Source organism: Equus caballus, chromosome 28 (genome assembly GCF_041296265.1).
Source record: "Equus caballus isolate H_3958 breed thoroughbred chromosome 28, TB-T2T, whole genome shotgun sequence".
Lineage (NCBI taxonomy): Eukaryota > Metazoa > Chordata > Mammalia > Perissodactyla > Equidae > Equus > Equus caballus.
The window spans coordinates 31,716,211-31,739,071 of NC_091711.1; the positions used below are offsets into that span (position 1 = coordinate 31,716,211).

The window sequence follows — 22,861 nt, forward strand, 5'->3', positions numbered from 1 at the left end:
GCAGCCCTCACCTTCGAGGAGCTTATAGTCAACCAGATGGTATAAAGCATGAACTCTCACCAAAAAAACACAATATAGGCTAGATTATAAGTATTGTAAGAGTAATGCTATTGCTGTTCAGAGGAAAGAGAGTTGACATCTCGTAGAAGATTTTACAGAGGAGGTGAAGTTTGAGAGAAGAACAGAAGGAAAGTCCAGGGAAATAAAACACATGGTAGTAAGTCATCTAGGTTGGATGTTGGAGCATGTAGGCAGCATTTGTAACTCAAATGCCCATCAGGACCAAGCAAGTCATAGAAAGGAGTGAAGCGAGCCAGAGTAAGGTAATAGAGAGTGGTGAGGATTTGGGTAAAGCAGAAAGCATGTGACAATCTAGAGGAAGAGTCGTTTAGTAAATATTGACAGATAATTCAAAGTTTTATAAAAACACCGTATTAGCCAAACAAAACACTTCTGAAAATTGGATACAACTTACAGACTGCCAGTTTGTGAGCTTTGTTGTAGGGAAACATTAGGAAATACAACTGGAAAGTGAGTTAGAGGCCTTATATAAAATGCCTTACTGTCAAATTGGGGAGTTTGGATTCAATTTACTTAGCCACGGATGGTCACTGGAAATTGTTTAGAAAAAGGATAAAGTGATTAGAACTATGCTTTAGAAAGATTAATCTCCTGGGTGGGATGGCCGGTGTCAAGCAGTGTTGGACACAGAGTGATCATTGAGCAGGCTGTTGCAATAGTTTTGGTGAGTGATGAGGAGGACCTAAATAGTGATGGGAATGGAAGAAGGGACACATGTGTAATCTTCCAGTGAATTGGTAACAGCTGTTCTGGATCTTGGTGCAAAACAAACTACAATGCTACAACTCGTTTTGTCTGAAGAGTTGAGTTTGATGGTCTCCACTGTCCTAAACACTCTGAGTGATTGCATAACTTGTCCATTGCGTTGGCTGGGAATCTGGCCTTTCTTGCTTTAAAGGTCACTGGCCAAAAACTCCACATGCTCTTGAAGAAATATCCTTTTGATGATCTCTAAATTATTGAATGTTCAGTTTTTTGGATTTGAGTTCTTCCTTCACCAGAAGGACTTGATCGTCGTTTACGTTCTACCTGAGCTGCACCCTTGCTATGTTTGAGGAGAGGTGCAGAGTTCCTTAAAGGTCTGTGTCTTATTCATCTGAATCAGCAGTGGCTAGCCTAGTGCCTGGGTAATAGTATAAAGGCAATAAATGAGTGTTGAATTGAATACAACAGAAAGGTGTATGGTTAATATCCAAAGAGATCTTGCATATCTGGGGCAGGGGTGGCATGGGTCAAGGCCATGCTAAGGGAAGATGGGTATATAGATGAATAAAGCAAGCCTGTAAGGCACTGTGGGGAGCTGGAGGGGCACATGCCTCACCTAAAAGGCTCCAGCCAGTAGCTGCCACTCAGCAATGCCAGCCAGCAATGCTAGATCACCTGTCTTTTTCAAAAGAAGCTGTTCATCTTTGTTTTTGTTTAAAATCTCTTGATTTTTATAATACCAAAATTAAAAAAAATATATAGTGAGTCGACTAAACAAAACATGTCTCTGGGCTAGATTCAGTAGCGTGGGAGTAGGGTCTGGTACCATTTTATGACATCTGCTCCAGAGTATTAACTCCATGAGGGTAGGGGCTGTGTTTGACTCATTCCTTTCATCATTAGTGTTTTGCTAACTAGAATGCAGTCAATGAATGGTGTGCCCTGGAATAACATAGGGCAGAAATATTTGTATATTCTCAAGCTTGGGGTTGTGTGATTGATATTTAATGGGTCCTCATACACTATTGGAAAACCTCTTTGAAGGCATGGCTTCATTCTCCCTTGGGTATTGCTTAGCACAGAGCAGGTGCTCAGCTGATGATGCCAGAACTAAACTGGTTAGTGCTATAATTTTACTAAAGCACTGAGCAAAAGTAATGAAAGAAGAATGCCAATAAAGAAACATACAACAAGCTCCATATCCAGTCGGATTTCTTAAAGGATTTTAGAGATTTCCACAAAACAATAGTAAATGTTAGTTCTGGAAAAGGTCTTAAAAATTATCTTGTCAACATTCTTTCAACGGGTACAGTGCCAAGGAGTCAGGAATATTGTTGTACTAAAATGCTGTGGATTTACTCTAAACAAATTAAACATATAATTGTGAGCTGAGTGCAATACCACCTTATCCTAGAGTTGAATACAATTAAGAGGTGGCAGGTACTTAAAGTTAAAAACAATATATGTGAAAACACATAAACCTATGACTTATTTCTTTCCCTTGGAAAGTTGTGAAAAGAGATCACAATGATCCCATTTCAGAAAGAAATGAACCAAGGATCATCTTAATATCAGTGTTCCAATGGAAACAGATTTTGAGACCTATGGGACTAGTCACCAAATTTACCAAGATATTCAGTAGTAGAGCTCTGAGTAAATCCTAGATTTCCTAATGCCCCAATTCAGAGCCCTCCCTTTTCCCAGCATCATTCAAGAAACAGAACTTACAAACTGGCCCTCTTACACTTTTACCTGCCTGCTGTGGGATAAAGTCTTTTTGAAGAAGCCACATCCTTTGGATACCTAGACCATCAATAATGAACTCAGGCTGGGGAACCTGCCAAGTTCCAGAATGGGTCTACTGAAGGCTTTCAACTGGGGAGACAGCGGTCTCTTTGGAAAGCAGTTTTAAAGTTTACCCTGCACCTTTCAATAGGTGACAGAAACCCACATTTCTCTTAAATCCCTGTGGGGACTCTAATGGAACTAATCAAGTCATAGTCACGAGAATAGTATTAGAACCTGGCTGAGCATGACAAAGGAAGCAATTTGATATGAGTAAAACACACATTTGTCCACTCAATGCAATTAGAAATTTTTTTTTTTTTTTTTAAGGACTCTTGCTTGGCTGTTCTTGAAAAATGTAACTATTGAAAAAGAAACTGGCAAGATCTTAAGAACTGGATCTCAGTTCCTGGCCCCAGTGATGGGTTTGGAAATTGCAGCCACAGCAATTAGGAGTTCCAATTTCCAGTTCACAGAAGGTCAGGCCATGGGGTTATCCTTAGAGCAGTTCTATACTTCCTCTGAGGAAAGGCTCCACCAACTTGAGAGAATGGAGACTTGATACAATTGAATCAGCATATATTTTGTTAACGACCAGAAGCAGGTTTGGCCCCAACAACGTTTTTCAAATCTTCAGAGAAAGTTCAGCTCTAACTATTTTGTGTTCTCTCTCTTAACACAGGAGAGTCACCAAGTTAGTTCCTGGGATTCCCTAGATCAGGGCATCACAAAACTTAATGTGTATACAAATCCCCTGGGTATCTAGTTAAAATGCAGATTTTGTTTTAATTAGTTGGGAGTAGGGTCCTTGATTCTGCATTTCTAACAAGCTTTCAGGGTGCTTTGAGTAGTAACGCTCTAATCTGTCTTCATACACTAAACTATATTTTTACTATGGGACATTGATGTGTCCCCCTTAGAATATTTGTTAATCAAATGAAATTTTCCCTTATAAACAAGAGATTGTTTCTTGCCACAAAACACTTTCCATGTCCTTCAATAAAGTCTGGTTTCTTTGAAGAGATAGACTCTTCTGCTCTTTATTATTGCTGTTTTTTTATTGGGCAGGGCATCCAAATTATTTACATCGATTGAAACCAATCAGCTGCTGAATGACTTTAAGACACTAAGAGATCAGAGACTTTAAGACACATCAGAACCAGCCAGAATTAAGTTCTAGTGTGTCTTTAGCTTGTACATCATGGTGTTTTTGTTGCAATATTGCTGAACCCTCGTCTGGCTTCTCTGGTAAGGGAGATTTCCATAATTGCATGCAAAGCACTAGTAATCTACAGAAATGCCAGCCAGATTTGTGGCACTAATACCTTTTACAAGTCTTATGATTCGTATGACTCAGGGCCCACAGACTGTCTATCTTAAGGTAAGCCTGAAATGATGCCTGTTGTATGAGTGTGTCATTGGTCTTCTCAGAATCTATCCTCAAATATCTGTTCCATAGTGGGAGGCAAGAATCAGCAGAAAAGAAGGAATCTTTGGAGAGCCAAAAACATCTCTACACCAAATTGAGAGAGTGAAATTGTAAGGTGAATGCAATTAACTGGCAGTCTCGTCTATGCCGAAAACATAATCACCCCTTTAATAGGGAACATTTGCTGTGCTTGACAAACTCACAGTGAAATGGTTGGATCCATAGAAAGGAACATGCTGAAAATGGTTTCAATATGATCCTGTTTTTTCACTCAATAGCCATTGATTGAGGGTGCCCAGCCAAAAACAATGAGAAAATGAGCCAACAATAGTCTTACCCTTTGACCATATTAGATATAGTTGCAGCTGAAATTTGTTATATGTTTCAGGAATCACAAAGCATCCATATGGAACAAATATTTGGCAGTATGGCAGATGATGAAACCAGGAAAAATTAGACAAATTATCAATCACTCACTCCCAAATTACCCAAAAAAGAAATTAGATCCATTTTCAGTAGCTTTGCTTTCAAATTTCTTCATTCCATGAGTCACCACTACCTTCTGCCAAACTAAATATGTCTATGAACGGCTGGAAACTTTAATGGAAAGAAACATAAAACTCAAAATACGTAGGAAAATTTAAGCTTCTTCATGGAAGACCTTCATGGAAGACTAGCAAGTCAGGAATGTGTGGGGACAGAAATAATGCATCAACAATACCTTTTGTTTGGGGTAGCTTCTGAGTTAAGAAGCAATACGAAATGCATAAATTAGTCAACCAGCTGACATGACTTCAAATTAAAATGATTCCCAGAACGGAATTAGCTATTTATTTATTTATTTGTCTCCATCAGACTACTGGGGTCTATGAAGATCCGCAGACCTACAGTCAAGTTGATCAGACTTGAGATAGAGACTTGATGTTATTCAATGGGTAGTAGAAATTAGAATAAAGTGTTTATGAATGAGTAAAGGCTTGAATTTTCAAAGACTATTCTGATGCGTTACACTGGAAGAGTATGACATAGCAGTTCACTCTGAGTTTAAGGACTACGATCGCCAGTGCTACCTGCACATGAATTTATCAAGGTTAAGTTTCAAGTGTCCAGCTGTGCAAAGAGCTCTAGAGTAAGAGCGAAGTGACTGAATTGCAGTCCTGGCTTCCCCACCAGCATGCTCTGCAACCTCATGCACATCATATTTTTTCTGGATCTTGCATCCCTCATCTGGGAAGTGAGAGCAGAAGACCATATTGCTCTATATGGTTCTTTCTAGCTCATCAATTCTTCAATTGGCAAATAGAAATTACTTGTAGTGTTCTCTGAGGGCTGATGCTCCAGCTGTTGTGCCTACCTTGGGGATAATTTGTCAGGGATGTACTTTGTTACCTACCTTCCCTTGACTACCACTGCTCCTTTTAGTGTGAATACCTCAGATGAAATAAGAGAGAGGAATTGAGTCGAGATTCCGTTCTCAAAACCATTTGCATAGGTGGAATCTATTTGTGAAGGCTCCTATTGATACCCTTGAAAACTACCTGTCGACTATAGTTGGCTTACTCTGGATCTAGGAGAAATTCTCCTTGGGCAACAGTGAAGGGGCCCCAAGTTGTGATACCTCAAACAGACTTTTTTCTTCTATTCCTTCAATCTCAGACCCACAATGGTGGCAGTAGCAAATGGAAAGTCATGGGGTATATTCTGGGGATTAGTAGAAGGCAATAGCTTTTGGAAAGGCTTTTTCAACATCAAGTCAAGGAGTTTTATTAAGTGGCCAAGACTGATGCTGCGGAGGACAGAAAAAACTTTTAAAACTTAGTCTCTGTTTTTCTGAAAGAGCTCAAAATAGGATAAAAATCCATGGCAGCAGTAACTGGTATGTGTGTGATTCAAAAGTGTCCTTGCTACGTCAAATGTTGTGTCATTGGGAGCTGTTGGATGTGAAGCCTCTGGGATAGAAGAATCTAAGGGTCATTGGTCCATATGGTGATGAAACTCACAAGTTTGATTTCATTAATGTAATGCTGAAATAAAAAAATTCAATTCCCTTAAATCAGGCTGTGATAAGGAAGCAGTTTAGATGGGCAACCTGAGAGCACAAAGATACTTTTCTGATTAGTGAGTACATTCCCTCTGCTGAACACTGCTTCTTGAGGCTAAGCAGAAATAACCAATAGCTGACTTGGGAGAATGGAAATCTTTTGCCTACATGTGATACCTCAGTGAATACATAACCACCTTGTGGAGACAAACTCTTTAAGCAGGCTCAGTGTGGTAAAGTGATAGGTTCCATCTTTTTTTCTGCTTCCTCCAATGAAGATACAAACAGTAATACTGAGTGAGCATTCTGAAGATTCATTGATCAACTCTTGGGTGGTTTAAATGCAAAGTGACATGTGAGTAGGAGATACCAACATGCTTTTCTTTTTAATTAATAAGCTTGAGAAGATACACTGCCAAGTTATCTTTTCTTGATTATAATTATTGCAGAACCATTGAATTAATGGTTCAGCATCATGAATGGTTGAAGTCCAACCAGTGAACAAATTTGTGGGTGATGATTAGAGGGACAACGCAAAGTATTCAATTCAATTCATTAATAGTGACATATATGGATGGCCCATTGTTTCCAAAACAGTTCTGTAGCTGAACCTCAAAACAACTCTGAGGTATAATATTTTTATTCCCATTTTACTAATGGGGACTATGAAACCCAAGGATATTAAGTGACTTCTCCAAGGTCATAGAACTATTAAGAGAGCTGGGTGAGGCCCAAAAGTGGAACTTCTGATTTCCAAATAATACTTCATTGACCTCTTTCTGCTTTCTGGTGGGGCTATTTATGGGCAATAAAATGACTGTGCTGATACTCAGATAGGAAAGACATAAGAAAGGAGGAGAAAAATTGTGGTAGAAAAAACTACCTCTGAACCAGGTGTTTTCACTTGTGAGGAATTGAGATCTTATTTATGATATGACCAAGAAGGGAATGGCCACAAATATTGAGGTCAAAGATAACCAGCTTCTTTTTCACTTGCTCCAGGTGGTCACAATCAAACTAAGTGCACAGTTTTGCTCTATACCATTTCTGCCTTCCCCTCCTGCTGTTACTAAAATAAATGAGTTTCATAGCAACAAGACAAAAGGGAGGCCCTGCAAATACCTTTTCTATAGCCTATAGGGAGAGCTTTACACTTTTGGAAAAGATCTTTCAGAACCACAATGACTCTTGTCCTTGCTTATTCTGGGCCATGGACAATAGACTCCTGATTAACTAGTGACTGATAATTAGTTTGTGTGTTACTTTCATTCATGGCTTTCCCATCTCTCTAGTTGCCTTTTTTCTGGACACTTCTCTAGTTCAGTAGTTCTCAACTAAGGGTGATTTTGTCCCCTCCCAAGAGGACATTTGGCCATGTCTGGAGACACTTTTGATTGTCATGACTAGAAGGATGGGACTACTGGCATGTAGAGGGTAGAAGCCTAGTATCATGCTAAACTTTCTATAATGCACAGGACAGCCCCTCTCCCCCCATAAAAAATTATCTGGCTTAAAATGTCAATAGTGCTGAGGTTGAGAAATACCACTGCTAGTGGCACTGCCGGGGGAGGTGAGGGCGAGTGAAGAGGTTGAGAAATCCCGCTGCCAGTGGCACTGCTGGGGGAGGTGAGGGCGAGTGAAGTCGGATTTAAAAGCATGCTGCTGGATCTCACAAAGGGGCTGAGGCTGGGGGCAGGGAGGAAGGAGGAGTGAGGAGGCTGAAATCTATGGTGTCCCCAAGTCACTTTCATCCAGAATCGTAACTCTTGGTGCTCCTTTCCCCAGTTTTGGAGATAAGCAGGAGCTGGCTGCAAGTGAGTTGGCACAGCGCAGACTTTCTTAATCACTTGCCTCTGATGAAAGACCCATTTCATCAGGGTAAATGGCACGGCAGGAGTACCATCTTCCCAGCAATATTCACAGAATTGACTATGAATAACAAATTTTCAAAGTTTAAAAAGACCCCTCCGACAGCCTTTCTAGTACCTCATTAAGACCACGGATGAAAGAAGAAAGTCCGGAGAGATTCACAGAGTGTTTGCTTGGAAATCTGCAAAAAAATCAGGTGTAAATTTCTTTTGGCTTGGGGCCGTCAGAGAAATCTCCAGAAAAAAAGCTGATCCAAGAACTCGTCAGCCTGTTTCAGATTTTCCAGGAGCACAGCTTTGCTAAGTCATTCCAAAGCGTTTCTACCCAAGTTGACATTGGAGAGATTGACCAAAGAGTCAGAATAATATAATATACAATAATAGTCTAAATTGTGACCTTAAGTGGACTTGGAATGCCTGAAGCACATCTGAAGGCTTTGTGTACTGTATAGGAAACAGCAGAGAATCATTTCAGTTTGTGCAAATTTCTCCAGCAAGGGAACAAAAGTGTTAAGTCTCAGGTGAGTTTAATGTAATAAAAGAGCCACCAAGCTCTATGTTCATTTGAACCAGTTTGATTGGAGACCTCTCCTGGCCATTTAAATTTACCAGGTAAGTGAGAAAGGCCCAGTTCAGAAAACAGAATCAACAGTGTCTTTTCCTTCTGCCACTAATTAGCTCTGTGACCTTAGACATGTCATTTCTTTCTGAGTTTCGTTCTTGGTGTTTGGCCAGATTATTTTTCAAGGGCTTCCAAGCTAGTAGCAATCTTCAATTTTACTTCCTTTGAACAATTAGGTAGTTTTAAGGGGGATATTAGAAAGATGTATATTTAATCAGTAATCAGGTTCTTGGGTGCTTCAGCATGCCTTTTTTTTTTTTTTTTTTTTTGGCATGGAAATCCTTATCCCTACAGAACGCCTGAACAGTTAATGCAAAAGGTTTTAATTTAAAAGACTGTGTGGTCGCTGCTGGTTGCACAATTTCTCTTTGTGTCCATGCTGCTGCTGATCAAATATTGCAGAGCCCTTAATTACCTTCGGACAAATGCAGAGGGCCACGTGCAAAAGTTCTGGGCAATTCCATAAAGCAATATGCCAGATGTAAAGTGAAGGGTTTTTCTTGGTATTTAAGGTTCAGTGAAAAAGTAAGAGGGGCAGCTATGCCAAGAATGAAAAGCCAGAGCTTGCCAAGTGCTTCTTTAAGTGGCTTTAGCCAATGTGAGACTAAACAGTGCATTAAATAGGCATACAGCTTACTGCAGTTAAGGAATTGCATGTCAAATAACAGCTCTTTGCTATGTTTTAAACATGATCGCGCCTATAGATAGAGACAAACAGAATGCTGTGTTGTCATCTCCTTAGTCTAACAGCTAATAAGGCCTGGGGATTTGAACTTTCCAGGCAACCCAAAGTAATTCTTTGTGATGTAAGAGCTTGCTGATATTTCACGGAGAGGTGTAGGATGGAACTCTGCCAGGGCAGCAGCTCAGTGCAAAAACAATTTTTTGCCACCATGGTTGTCAGAGACGTCTGGCCGCGTAAAAGAGCAAAGGCTTTGTAGCCTGTTATTGAGAACAATAAGAAATCTCCTTGGAAGAGATCTTGTGCCTGTTTTCAGTGTGTCTGATTCTTTGGTGTGGGCTGTGAGATCAGAGGGAAGCCTGCTAGAAGGATGAGGTCGGCTCTTAACAGAGGCCCTGAGGAATGCTGGCATGGTACATGATGTCTGGACAGTGTATATGGAGGCTCAGAGAATTTGAAGAATGCCAAAACTCTTGGAGCCGAAATGTCAAACCTACCAGCCACTGAAGACACAAGACATTCCAATACTAGTGTTCTTGAAACAACTAGTTGAGTAATACCAGCACAGGTGGAGCCTTGCATCCAAACCCCTGGCTGTTCCCACTGCTCCCTTCATGGTCAAGCTGGGGAACTCTCTTCCTGGTTCACTATCTGGATTATGGTGCCTTGTGACCAACTCTCCTTTACTACCTCTCTCATAGCACCCAGAGAAAGATTCTGGGTCCAAATAAACAGCCCTTCTTCAGTAGGTCTTTGAGAAAAACCAACAGAACTAACAGCTGCAAGAAATGAAACACTTGAGGTTTGCTGGCAGGGGAAGAAGTTAACTTGAAGTTGGCCAGAGGAGGGCCTTCCTCAGATCATACTGCATATCCGGGTGCTCACAGGTGAGCTACAGTGCTCTGTCTGATTGGAGTCCAAGATTTCAGTCTGTGAACACTCTTGAACAGCAGCAGCTCTAATCAGAGAAGACTTTTCTTGTTCACCCTGAGGAAATTGTATTAGTATTTCCCAAATTTTTCTAGAAGGTAAAATGTAGGGTCATTACATGGATATCTCCCTCGTGCCTCGTTTCAAAGGAATGTTCAGAATCAGCAGAGTCACCTTGGGGTTCCTGCTTCTTATCTCTCAGAAGAGGACAGGGATTTTGGCTAAGCTACAATGCTTTGTGCCTCTAAACAATGTGAATGGCCAGATGAACATGCTTCTCGGAGATAAGAGACCTTGACTTTGGTTCTGGATCCATCCAGTGAGGTAAGTCACAAAATCTCAGTGTCTCATATTTCTCATTTGTCCAATGAAGCAATAATGATTGCCTTCCAAGACTGGGGTAAAGACAAAATAAGACAGCTGATATAACTGGATTTTGAAAAAGTAAATATACTAGTCAAACATTAGACGTTCTTCCTGTTACCGATATTACTATGTAACTATTACTACTAATAACAGGTTTTATCAGCTACCCATAAGGGGAGAAAATGAGTATATAACTAATTGGGCTGTTCACATACCTCAATGTTTGCAATGGACTCTGCGACTGATCCCAAATGAGAATAGATAAATATAGTAGCTAACGTGTATGGTGCTTACTACATGCCACACAGTATTCTAAGTTAATATGTTCTGATATATCAACCCGTTTAATTCTAACCTCAGTCCCATGAGGCAAGTCTCATTTTACAGATAAGGAAATTGAGGAACAAACAGGTTAAGTAACTTGCTCAAAGTCACCCCCAAGTAAGTTGCTGAGTTGGGATTCAAACCCTGGATTCCTGGCAATAGAGACCATGCTCTTGGTCTTGAACCGTTCACTCTCCTGCCTCTTATAGTTCTCCATCAGAGAGGAAGGAGATGGTCTTGAAGACCATTAGAATGTCAAAAAAAAAATTATTTTCTAATTTTGCATAGAAACTATTACTTTCTTAGTGGTCCCTTTGTCTTCTTGGGCATATTTAAAGAGTAGCAGCAGGCACTTAGGGTTAATAGTAAAACTCACTGTTTTTCTTTAAGAATACCTGTGGTCTATTAGCTTAGTGGTGCTAATGAAGTAAGGGCCATAAGGTCAAACCCCACATATGCCAATTAGTTTCAGAAAGAAAAGCTTTTCCACAGCCAGTGACTGTACCTAACTTTGACCAGCTGTCGTACAAATGCATGGCTGGTAGGCTACAAGGTACCAAACCAAGGAATGCAAATGGTGCAGCTCAAATCCAGCCCCACTCAAAGCAATGCTAATTGTGGGTGAGTGTATCTTTGAGTGCCCCAAATTGTATAATTGGAAAGGGAGTATCAATAGACTGCAAAAAAGCTTTTGGTCAAGGTTTAGAAGTTTATAGATTCTTATTTGTCTCCTCTAATTTAGTAAAAACTGACCTACTCGTCCTTACGTTCCAGAGAGTGAGAAAATGCCAAGATGAGAACTGTAAGCTGCTCCTTCCTAGCAAACAAAAGTGGCAATCTGTTTTCATGAGGCATGTGCTCCTTTGGCCAGATGACCCGAGTGTATTTGGTCATGCCTGAGCTTCGATTCCATCCCTGAGGGGTTGAAACGCAGCTTAAAACAAAAAAGAAGCTGGATCCTCTTTCTTTAAGTAGGTGTAATCTCCTATCTTTGGGGACAAACAGAAACTATGTATAGAAGATAAAGAAGATTATAGTTCTTTGGTCACTACTTAAATCCAAGGTTCTCCTTTCTTGAATAGCACAAAATCCTTGTTAATTACAACCTAGACTACGAGTCTGTTAAAGTTAGAAAAGGTCATTTACTTTAACAAAATCTCCTTGTTTTATAGACAAGGACATTTCGGCCCAGGAAGTTTAAATGCCTGCCAAAGTCATATAGCTAATGAATGACAGGTCTGGGAGCAGTTTTCTGAGCACTCTATTTCAGATGAAAAAAGCTTAAGTTAATAATAATAACCTAGATCTAGGAAGGTTGTTGCAATCAATAACAATGAAATTCATTGCAAAGTTTCCCTTAAACTCTGTGAAACAGTATGGTTTAACACATGAAGAATGCCATTCGTTTATTCAGACCTGTTCTTAATAACTATGCATTGGAAGTATGTTTTACAAAAGCTATAAATCTGAAATAGCCAAAAGGGTATCCAACTTTCATTTCTAATTGATTTACTTCTCCTTTTTCCCAGACTGCCGAGGTAAAGCATATACAGTTTATTTAAAGGACTGTTTATAGGCTCTTAAAACTAAAAAGGACCCCAGAAACTTGCTTTCTTTTGGTTGCTCTTAATTGAAACCATCCAAGGTGGTTGGTTGTCTATCAATTTTTGAAGTATCTCCAAGGAGGGAAATTCCACAAGCCCCTGAAGTGCACGTGAAAATGGTTAATCGCCATAGCTGTCAAAAATTATATCTACGGCAAGCTTAACTTCTCCTGTTTCACTTGAAGTTCTTTTCCTCTTGCTGTTTCATGCAAAACAAGGTTATCACAAGTCACTTTACATGAGGGCTCCATCAATCTGGTAAGATAATAGCTAGCTCTTTCCCTTTATGCTACCTCCATTATACTACAATTTTTCTCAAAGGATTATGAGTGCGCAAGACTGGTTGATATGCTCTCTTACTATGATGCATAGGGAAGAAGCGGTAATTAGCTTTTCATTGGAACTTTCGTTTCATAAAATGTCTGGGGAAGCTGCATTAATTATAGAGGAACTGCTCCACTTATTCCGGGAAGACGTTCACAAAACAGATAATCTGGAAGGCTGCTTCCACTGCGCTCTAGTGGACCTTGGGCTGGTAGAGAAATATGAGCTCATCCACAACACTGAGTCAATCTGCACAAAATAAGCATTCCAAAACAATTTTATTCAGAACGGTTTTGTCTCTAACAGGGTTGAAAAACCTCTCCTTGTTAAACATTATGCCTCAATGAAAAAGATATATGGAGGCAATTTGCTTTTAGATGTTTGAATTTCAAACTAAGATCAGAAACTGCCTTCCACTATTAAAAGAAAATCCATGATTTGAAGCAGCTTAAAATAAAAGGCACAGCCTCAAGAAAACTTTGAAAATAAGGGTAAAAACAATAATAAGAGTCAATTGACAAGGGATAGACTGCTTTCCTGTAAAAAATATTTCAAAGACTGTAAATGCTTCAAGCTGACTTCTCCACACACAGTAAATCTCAGGGGACAAAAAGGAAACTCAGTGAAATTTGTTGACAACAGTTAATGCCTATAAGAATAATTGGCTCAGACACAAAACAGACCATCAATGTAGCTTAGGGATGACCAAAATGCAGCTTCTAAGTCATTGTTAGCATACATTATATTCAATTGAAAAAAGGAAAAATAGTTTTATCAAATAGCTGGGTAAATATGAGGCGACAAGAATTGTCCAAAGTACCTGACAAACCTAATTCTTGGTGATTCTAAAGACTGAGATCCCAAATGAGTAATTCCATTCTATTCGCTTGGATTCAATTCAATTCAGTCCCAACAGTTCAACAATCAAATATGAGACTTTACTATATCAGCCAGATATTGAGCAGATGCTGCGATTCAATGGTAATTAAACATGGCCTGTGGCATCAAGGAGCCCATTGAGAAGGTAGATCCTAGTTAGGTGATTTTAAATAAGGGACAAAGTATTCAGGAAAGGCATAAAGGACTATCATCTATTCTCCCATGATTATTTTTCTCCTATGACACTTGATAATACTTATGTGCATATTTCTTTTTTTTACCTCCCAACTAGACTGTGAGTGCCTTGAAGGTAAAGTCAATCTCTCATTCATTTCTAGGCATCTCATTCACGCCTAGTACAGTGTCTTACACATAGCAGATGCTCCATTAGTGTTTTGATTTAAAGACTTTAAAGGGGCTAACTTCTCTTGGGCAAAAAGGATTGTCCAGTTGACTACAAAGTTAATACTAATACTTTTGTGCACAAGGATCTATGTCAGACAAAGAGTTTACCTGAGTCACAGAATTCTACAAGGCAGAACTGTCGGAACATAGACTCTCAATGACAATACTGACAATAATAATGCATAATTTGTAAAGCCACTTTCTATCCAAAGTCATACTCTAATCAAGAGTTGCTGTATACAACCTTCCCCTTTCAAGTTATTAAAATAGAATAAAAAAATCTTTTCTAAAACTTGATCATTAGAGTAACAGAATGAAAGAAACTTTTCACTATTTTGAAACTAGTTTCCATTGTTGTTGTCCAATACTCTTAAGTATCTATGTGAATATGCATGAGTATCGTATGTTTACTTGGTACCAAATCATTTCTTTCCATTCTCATTTTTTGTCATCTAACGCAAACATCACAGGTGTAGAAGGATCTAGTCTCCATGCACTGTGCATAGAACTCCTGGAGCATGTCGTGCTGAACATCACAATTCAACACGGCACACAACAGAAGATACTTGTGGGATTGGCAATCACCTAATGAAGCGGATCAAAGGAAATCGCACAAATGGATTACCAAGGCAAAAAATAAATTCCTCTTGAGCATAATACGTGAGAACCACTTATTCATTTTTTAAAACATAGATCAGGAGCAGCAAAGTAGAGAATAATGACAACCCATTGTTGGGTGATATTGATGTGACATATGCCTTCCATGAGATATTTTAAAGTTAAAACCAGTCTGCTATTTGAAAAGCGCTCACCCGATGAACTCATTCATCTGCACTGAACAGAGAACTGGATAGACTTGCTTTATTGCCAGAAAAAGAAATGAATTCACTCAATTAAAGCATTGGCTAGAAACAAAGAGTGAGAATCTGCCCATTCAAATAGTAGGAAGCACTTCTCATTCTCTGTCACTAGTTGTTTACAGGCTATTTGTCGCCAAATCTACAATGAGTCCAGATCATCAGTCCACTTATAAGCCTCTTCTTCCCGTTCCCTCTACTCATCCCAGACTGCTATACACAGGCTCCTCCCCCCAGTGACACACACACACACACACCCCACCTGGGAAGAAGATGAGAGAGACCTGAAGTGCGTGAGTCATCACAGGAGCTATTCAAAGCTTAGTGGGTGACTGAGGTAAGCTGTCTCCACTTGAGCGGTATGAACCTCTAAGAATGATTCATGCTCACAGAGGACCTGAGCGTCAGTTTCCTGGAACTCTCTAAAATTCCAAAGAATTATATAGAATGAGCATCTGGCTTTAAATCTTTCACTGTCCTGTAATATACAATGAGACTGGTGCCTCTGAGGTAGACTCTTGAAGGGATTAGTTCCCTCAGGCAGCACTGACTTTTGTTTGGGTTTGTTATTTGCAAGCGTTGACTTGGCTGTCTACTTGTTATTGACTGTCGACTTCTTAATCTCCTGAGACCTACTCTGGGAGAAGTGACCCTGCACTTGTCAGAAACCCTTTTCCAGATGGAGATATCACCAGAGAGCCCCAGAGAAGAGCTACGTCAAAGGAAGGCAATAACAAAAAAATCAAGGTCAGTTTGCACAGAGGGCAAATTAATATGGCATTCCAGTTTGCATTTAGAGACAGCCTGTGTATTTGCAAATGTGCCTTGGAGCGAAGTTCACCTTCTGTCTTTTCCTGGTGATTTCATATGGCATGGAGACATCTGGGATGTGCCCCCTTCATTCTTTTTCCAAGTCCACCTTACTATTTTAGTCCAAATTACCTAGCACTTAAAACAGGCCTACATGTTTCCATGTGTTTATATTTGCACCCACAGATCTCGAAAACAAAACCCTCAATCCCCCAGGGTCGCTTGTCCCATCTTTTCACCAAAAGGAATGGAATAGTGAAGGTAGAGTATAATAGTTGCAGGACAGCTCAGCAGAAAGTCGTTAAAAGACAAACTGCTAAGGAGGAAAATTCCATCCTAAATCTGCAAAACCTGCCACAGCCCCGCTGAAACACTAGGCTTACTTTAAGGTGAGGAATCTCGGAGGCTGAGGATGGCTGCCAGCCACGGGCAGTTATTCAGTTATTCACACACTCCCTGCGGTTGTAAATCCACAGAGCAGTGAGAGGGAGGGCTACTTACTGAAATAAAAGCCCCTGTCTCCACACACGAACTGAAGAGCGTCCACCAGCTCAGCCCCGCAGAGTGTCTCCGGTCCAGCCGTGGCAGAGCTGGTGAAGGTGAGCAAGCACAGGGCCAGGTAGAAGAGATGTGAGGAGGACATGATGTGCATCTTTACCTGCCGAAAAAACAGAAGGAAGGTCTTGTTTCCTCCTTGGTCCTTGAAAGGGGAGGGTGGGGGTGAGGCAAGGGTGCATTTACCCCGGCATTCCATTACTGTCATGAATCAAAACTATGCTTCAGAGAAGAGCAACAGAGTGCATGAGTGACCGCAGGGTGGTGTGGACTGAGCCCGTCTTGGCATCATCAACCTGTGTTGAATGCCCTTGCTACTGTGGAACTTTGGGGAAGTCCTCCCTGAACCCCTTCTTTATGGGTTCCTATTACGATTCACTGAGACAAGATACCTAGAAACATTCACTATGTAAATGAAAGATGCTATTATTGCAGTGGGATCCCACACCCCTCAGAGATCCTGGTAAACCTTTTGAATGATCAAAGGTTAAATTGTGCTCAGTTCAGATTTGGGACCAAATATGTTTTATTAATTTAAATTCTCCAAAGATTGTCCATCCCCAGATGGCATGTGCATTCATTATTGACCGGAATATTAAATTAACCAGAACATCATTCCCCAACTACTGATTAAAGAGAATTTACTATGGCTAAAAATGGACTTAGGAAAATACCATATAGTGTTATAGCTTTTTTTTCACTTAGAGAGACAGACTGAGAGACAGAGAGAGGGACAGAGAGAGACAGAGAGACAAAGAGAGAGAGAGACACACAGAAACAGAGAAAGACAGAGAGACAGAGAGAGAGATTTCTTACCTGGGGGATATCAGTAGTTAATACAACCACATGTGGAAGTGAAAAAACAGAGACAGGAAAAATGTGAAGATTTAAGAATGAAATTGGCTCATGCTAAGTAAACCCTACTCCTTCTGCATTCTAAAGTCGCTTGTGTCAAGCTCAATATCAAATCAACACATATGTATAGAGTGCCTTCTGTGAACAGGGCACTGGGCTCAAAACCTGAAAAAAGTCTTCTTTTTTAGTCATAGGAATTCTGACTTCATCTCTTGGAGGGACTTATGTGTCACTGAATCCATTTTATAGCAAAATATATTGAGGGACCCCTGGTTGGCTTGACTTAGCCAATGATAGACAGCCAAATGGCAGCCCTGCCAGAAGCAGGATTCCTGTGGCTCAAGTCTCCATCCTTACTCTCTGTAGTAGAAACAACGCTAAGGTGATCATTAAGTTTTTCCATATTGCTACTTGTGGCACAAAGATTTCTTCCAGGAAGCCTCCCAAGGTGAGTAGCTTCAACTCTCTCAGATGCATTTACTTTCAGTGGCACTGGAAGAGTCACCAAGAGGATGTTGATAGAGAAATCCTATCAACAGGGTCATGGGGTTACACCGGAAACTATCATTATCAAAAGAGCCTTTTTTGAATATCACAGTAGTGATAGGTCCATTTCACCCCATCACTTTTGGAGAAATGGACTCAATTCTTTTATTCTGACCAGCCTTCTTGCCCTCCATGAACTCTCAACTTAATGGCTCTACATCAGTGGCCAAGTTTGCTCTATCATTTTAATTAAGATTTCCATTTTTGTGGCCAGACCTTTAGTTCAACAATTGGGAAAAAATATAAACCCCTGATTCTCATTAACACAACATACCAATTTGCTTAATGCTTGTAAAACAGTTGAAGATGAAAAGCGCCCTCTATTTGCAAATCATCATAAATAATGGACATAAAACAGAAGAGGAGGTGAAAACTCAACTGAACATTTCTTCCATTTTCTCAATACGAGCTCTACATGGAAGGCCACCTCCATGTAGCCAAAGCCAGTGGGACTGCTAGAAACAAGTTATCATCCAATCCTCAGTTTTTCTTAGTTATAAAATAATTAGTAGAGGTTTTCCCCTTCAATATTTCCAGTGGAAAACTCAACAAATCCAAACCAACTGGATTTCATTGCTCTTTTCAAAAGAGCAAACTCATAATTGATCTTACAGAATATAGCCCACACTCAGGCAATGGGCCAGTTCTAGAATGTATATTATTCTACCAACTCTATTTCTCCACCCCTCCCTTCCTTGTTGACTTTATAGTAAGGCTGAAGGTCAAGCACCTGCAATTGTAGATGCCTCTGAGTTCTTCAGTTCTTGTGAAATCCAGGGGAAAAAGTACTCAACTTATAGTCTTAGTGAATTGAGAATTTCATTAGATGTCAAATCTGTATTTTTAACAGTTCTTTCTGTATAACCCATTTAAGCCCAGCAATACATACAAATCTCTAGCATTTGAGAACTTAAGATTTATTTCTTACAGATTTTTCTTTTTCTTCTTATGCTGAGTTATGTTGTCAGATAAATATCAGCACTTATAGTTCTAGGACAAGACAGAACCTCTAGTGCGTTTTCCTTTAGTTCAGGGAACAGTCCAGCACACCCACAGAGAACCAGAGAATTGATCACATTATGTTCCCAAAAAGAAAACAAGAACGAACTTGCTTAGGAGTTAAAAGTTTGAAACAAGTGGCCCCATATGTTCATCATTTCCTTGGCCTTTTATTTTGCCAAATACAAAAGAAATGAAAAGAGAGAAAGGAAAGATATACTAGAGAGAAAGGGAGGAAGACCCAGAAGGAGAAGAGAAAAAAGAAAAAAAAAAGTAGAGCCCTCTTTCTCAAAAATCATTCCCAAATTCAAAATTTAAAAGACTTTTCTTTTTATCTTAAATAAATGGAATATCAATTGATTCCAGATGTCTGGGCTACAATGAAAATGCCCGGCAAAATTTGAGGGCAATAGTCATAAGAAAATACTCACTGTAGGTGTAACCATTTTTGTTTGTTCCAGATCTTTTACAGCAGGTCAGGGTGGGTATTATGAGGCTGATGTGAATTGAAAACTGAGGACTTAAAAACATGTGCTGCTTTGTGGGTGGGGTTTGTGAAAGCATCTAGTTACATTTGGACACCCAGGCAGGTATACTATGAGCCTGGGTAAACTGCCTTTTGTCCATTCAAACAATGAACAAATTGCACAGTTGGGATTTGAGTCAATCTTTTCCCCCCAATCAAGCCACCAATTTCCATTGTGTGCTTATTGTGGCCGCGCCGCACAGTGACCCAAGCTCCAGTCCTCTCCCTCACCCGCTTCCCTCTGACTCAAGCACTTGGAAATGTCTTGAGACTCAGAGTACAAATCAGCTTGTGAGTTCTGCCCCTGGGCAGGACACCTCCACTCACTGAATTACGTTTGAAAGACCAGCAGCTCCCTCAAACCACTTCCTGCTCCGAGTACAGGAAAAGGTAACAACTTATTGCTAGCTCTACTTCTGAAAAGTTCAGCATACACAGCATGAAAGGTTCATTGGGAGACAATTTTCTAAACTTGTAATTAATGCAGAAGTAACACTCCACAGCCTCGTTTCTGATCATCTCAGCAGGGAGACAAAACCCCCAGCTGTCAGACCACCTCGTATATATGTCTATTAACTTCATTCCTTTTAAAAGCAAGGTAGCCAGCCTGTGTCTTAGCATCTCAAGGGCAGCAGAATCAGGTGCCTGACAAGGATGTATCCTTAACTCCTAAGCCACTTATTGACTAAGAAAAGTCCTAGTGGTGAGTATTTGAAAGCACCGAATGAATTGAACCCTCAGGCAATTGCATCGGGGAGCCAGTGACAGCGGCTTAAAAGTGCTTGCAAATTGGAAAAACACAAGTCTTGAAGGATATAATTTTGCTGAGAATGGAAACTTGATCTAGAGCCAGTGATTGGAAACGAGAAGTCGGTGCATTGACAACGGCAGCCAAATTTACCTAAAGAGACTTTCCAACACCGAGTATAAAATCAGAGTTTTACAACACAAAACCCCAAGTCCAAACTTTGCCTATGCAAGTCCTCTTCAAAAGATAAAACTTGGACAAGCAGTTGCTGGAAAGTTTCCGCTTTCCATAGCCAGTATGCATTTGTTTAAATTATATGAATATGCAAGGTCAGCAAGAGTTGTCAAGTTCTTTCTCGTAAGAGCAAATTAAACTTCACTCTAACTTTGACTCTCTGGGCATAAGTGCAGAGAGTTCCGGGACCTTAGCTCCAAAGATCATATTTGAAAGCTTTAATATCTCTAAAATGAAACTCTTCATAGGTGGCATGCCTTGTAACAAAGTCCTGACAAGTTACACACACACACATACGTACACACACACTCATACACACATGAACGTGGTCTTAAAAAAAATTCTGCACCTGCACACAAAAAAAATCCAAAAGTTCATAGCCATGCTCTATAGCCCTTAACCATATAGTAGACAGGATTTAAAGGAATCTTCTCTAATGACACCACTGAAGCCCTGCAGAAGTGGAGGATTTAGCATAAGTACCTTGCAATAGTTTCTACTCATATAGATATCTGTGCAAAGGCATCCATCTCCCGGAGCTATTTTCTCAGATCCCACAGAATTGCATATTCAGCAATTTATAAATAACTCCCAGCTCCGAAACAATGAAAATTCTAAAGTGAATAACATTTCTAGGCAGAAGCAAACAGTACACAATTTAAAGAAAATTCCCCAATGACTCCAAAGAGTAAGAAATATTTACCTTCAAGAAATCACAAAAGCAGCACTTAAATAATTGGGTTGGAAGACTGCTGATTTTTCCCATTGCTTCTGAAGTGCAAAGTCTGGAAATGAATTGGTTAGCAGGAATAATGAGGCAAAAAGAAATCCAGAGAGATGGGAGATGTTGAGAGCAATGTCACATTTCAATTTTGAGGACTTTATTCCATTGCGCAGGCTCTATCTGCTCTGAATTTAGCAGTGACAGTGAGATTTAGCAAACAGAAGAGGGATTTAGAGAAAATCCTCACATTTATCTACAAAACACAGACACTGTAGACAGGAAACAGCTGGGGGAACATTTGCCTTCTCTCTCTCTCCCTCTTCTGGCAAAGTTATCGAGTAAGGACTTTTTTGGGCATGGTGACAAATAACATCATACCTTTGCATTTTAAAACTAGAGCACAGAAGCATTTTTTTCCCTTAAAAGAATGTGTGTTAGTGACAGGGTTAGCAGACATTAAAATACTGATGCTGCCACAGAAAATAAGGATCCGTTCTCTGATTAACTTTCTACTGGCCATGAAGACGCACACATCTGCGAATACACCTTACCAGTACTAAAGGAATATACGTGGAGAATGGGCAAGCAATTTTATATTTTAGAGCAAATGCAAAATGAAAAAAGAAAGAAATGAAGAAGAGACCATCTCAAGCAAACCTTACAATTTTAACCCTGAAATGACTGGGGTAAACTAGATTGGAAGGTAGCCCTGGGGTGACCCCTTGTCCTAGTTGCCAAGCGAGGGGAATGATCTCATTTCCTAGAACCTAGAAAAGGGGCAGGCAGCATTGCAATTGGCTCCCTTTCCGACTCTGTCTCATGCTTTTTGCCCGATACAGGGCAAAAACTTTGCTGAGCTGTAAAGCCAACTGAAAAAATAAAATAAAATCTTTTTCTTCCTTCCTCTACTAGGCTGCCTATCACTCCCCAAGGGAAGGGCACCTGAGGGGCAAATTATTTTCCTGTTGTTCATATTTCTCTGCATAACCTGAACCTGTGTGTGTGTGTGTGTGTGTGTGTGTGTGTGTGTGTGAGTGAATTTTCTTTCTCCAATTTTTGTGTATTCTAAATAACACCAGCTGGCTAGCAATACCCTCTCAAGGGTTATGATGTCATTCAAATCCCTCAACTGGATGAGTGGCCAGCGACATGGTCCAAGCCAGCTGTTTCGCTATTTATAATGTATACTTGCCTTTGCCATTGAGAATCAACTTCTGATCTTTTGTTGATACAGTTTGTACCAATTTCTCTTTGGTTTCGAGGTAGTAGATAAGAAAGTGGATTGTGAAACAAGGTTGCAAAAGCCCAGATCAGACATACCATGTTCCCTAGATGTCCATCCAGGCATGGTTGCCCGGGGATGGTGGGAATTACCTGGACCTTGCATATCTCCCTGGTGATTCTCAGGGGATTCGATGACACTGACACATCAACTGAAAGCAGAGGTCTACTGGAAACCCTCATCTGGATCTTTATGTTGTCCTGTGGCCAGAAAGTTGTTTGCAGAGGTGAGTGCCCTCAAAGGAAAGCCTGATTAGTTTTGAAAGGGGGTTGAGTATGGTCAAGTGTGTGTGGTTAGTAACTTGTGGCAGTTTTTACCTTCTATAAATAAAGGGTAGCAATCGAGAGTTATGCCATTTCAATGGTGCACATTTTCTGCACCATTTAATGAGTGCCTACTATGTGCCACACTACAGGCAGCATGATCAAAGTCCCATAGGGGCCTTTAGCTGAGTGGCAGAGACAGGGGAAAATGTCATTGTCAAGTGGTGAGTATGTGCTCTTTTAAAAATATGACCAGTGCACACTGAGAGGGAGTGACAAATTCTCTACAAAGACAAGGAAGTGAAATCCTTTTGAAAATCTAGAATGAGGGACGAGAGATGTATCATGTGAGGCTTTGGGGTCAAGGTTGGGAAGTTCCAGTGGATACAATTGACCTGAAGACCATACAAATATGCA

The 22,861-nt window shown here is 40.2% G+C and overlaps 1 protein-coding gene and 2 long non-coding RNA genes across 9 annotated transcripts in view; 2 read left to right on the forward strand and 1 right to left on the reverse strand.

Moving 5' to 3' along the window:
• Positions 1-14,702, forward strand: part of LOC111771124 (uncharacterized) — a 47,622-nt gene extending 32,920 nt beyond the window's left edge. Inside the window, exons 3-5 of the long non-coding RNA XR_011433553.1 lie at positions 7,827-10,467; positions 11,608-11,804; positions 14,516-14,702. This is a non-coding gene — a long non-coding RNA (uncharacterized lncRNA). The remainder of the gene's footprint in view (positions 1-7,826; positions 10,468-11,607; positions 11,805-14,515) is intronic.
• IGF1 (insulin like growth factor 1) overlaps positions 1-21,240 on the reverse strand; it is a 69,189-nt gene extending 47,949 nt beyond the window's left edge. For 3 of the 6 annotated variants that reach the window (XM_005606472.4, XM_070253550.1, XM_005606470.4), the window contains exons 1-2: positions 19,099-19,207; positions 16,214-16,370 (exon numbers count right to left, since the gene is read on the reverse strand). In XM_005606472.4, coding sequence (XP_005606529.1) covers positions 16,214-16,370; positions 19,099-19,113 — 172 coding nt within the window. In that variant the 5' untranslated portion in view covers positions 19,114-19,207. 6 annotated transcript variants of the gene reach the window in all.
• Positions 21,241-22,205: 965 nt separating this feature from the next.
• LOC138921192 (uncharacterized) overlaps positions 22,206-22,861 on the forward strand; it is a 189,458-nt gene continuing 188,802 nt past the window's right edge. For both annotated transcript variants that reach the window (XR_011433551.1, XR_011433552.1), the window contains exon 1: positions 22,206-22,407. This is a non-coding gene — a long non-coding RNA (uncharacterized lncRNA). The remainder of the gene's footprint in view (positions 22,408-22,861) is intronic.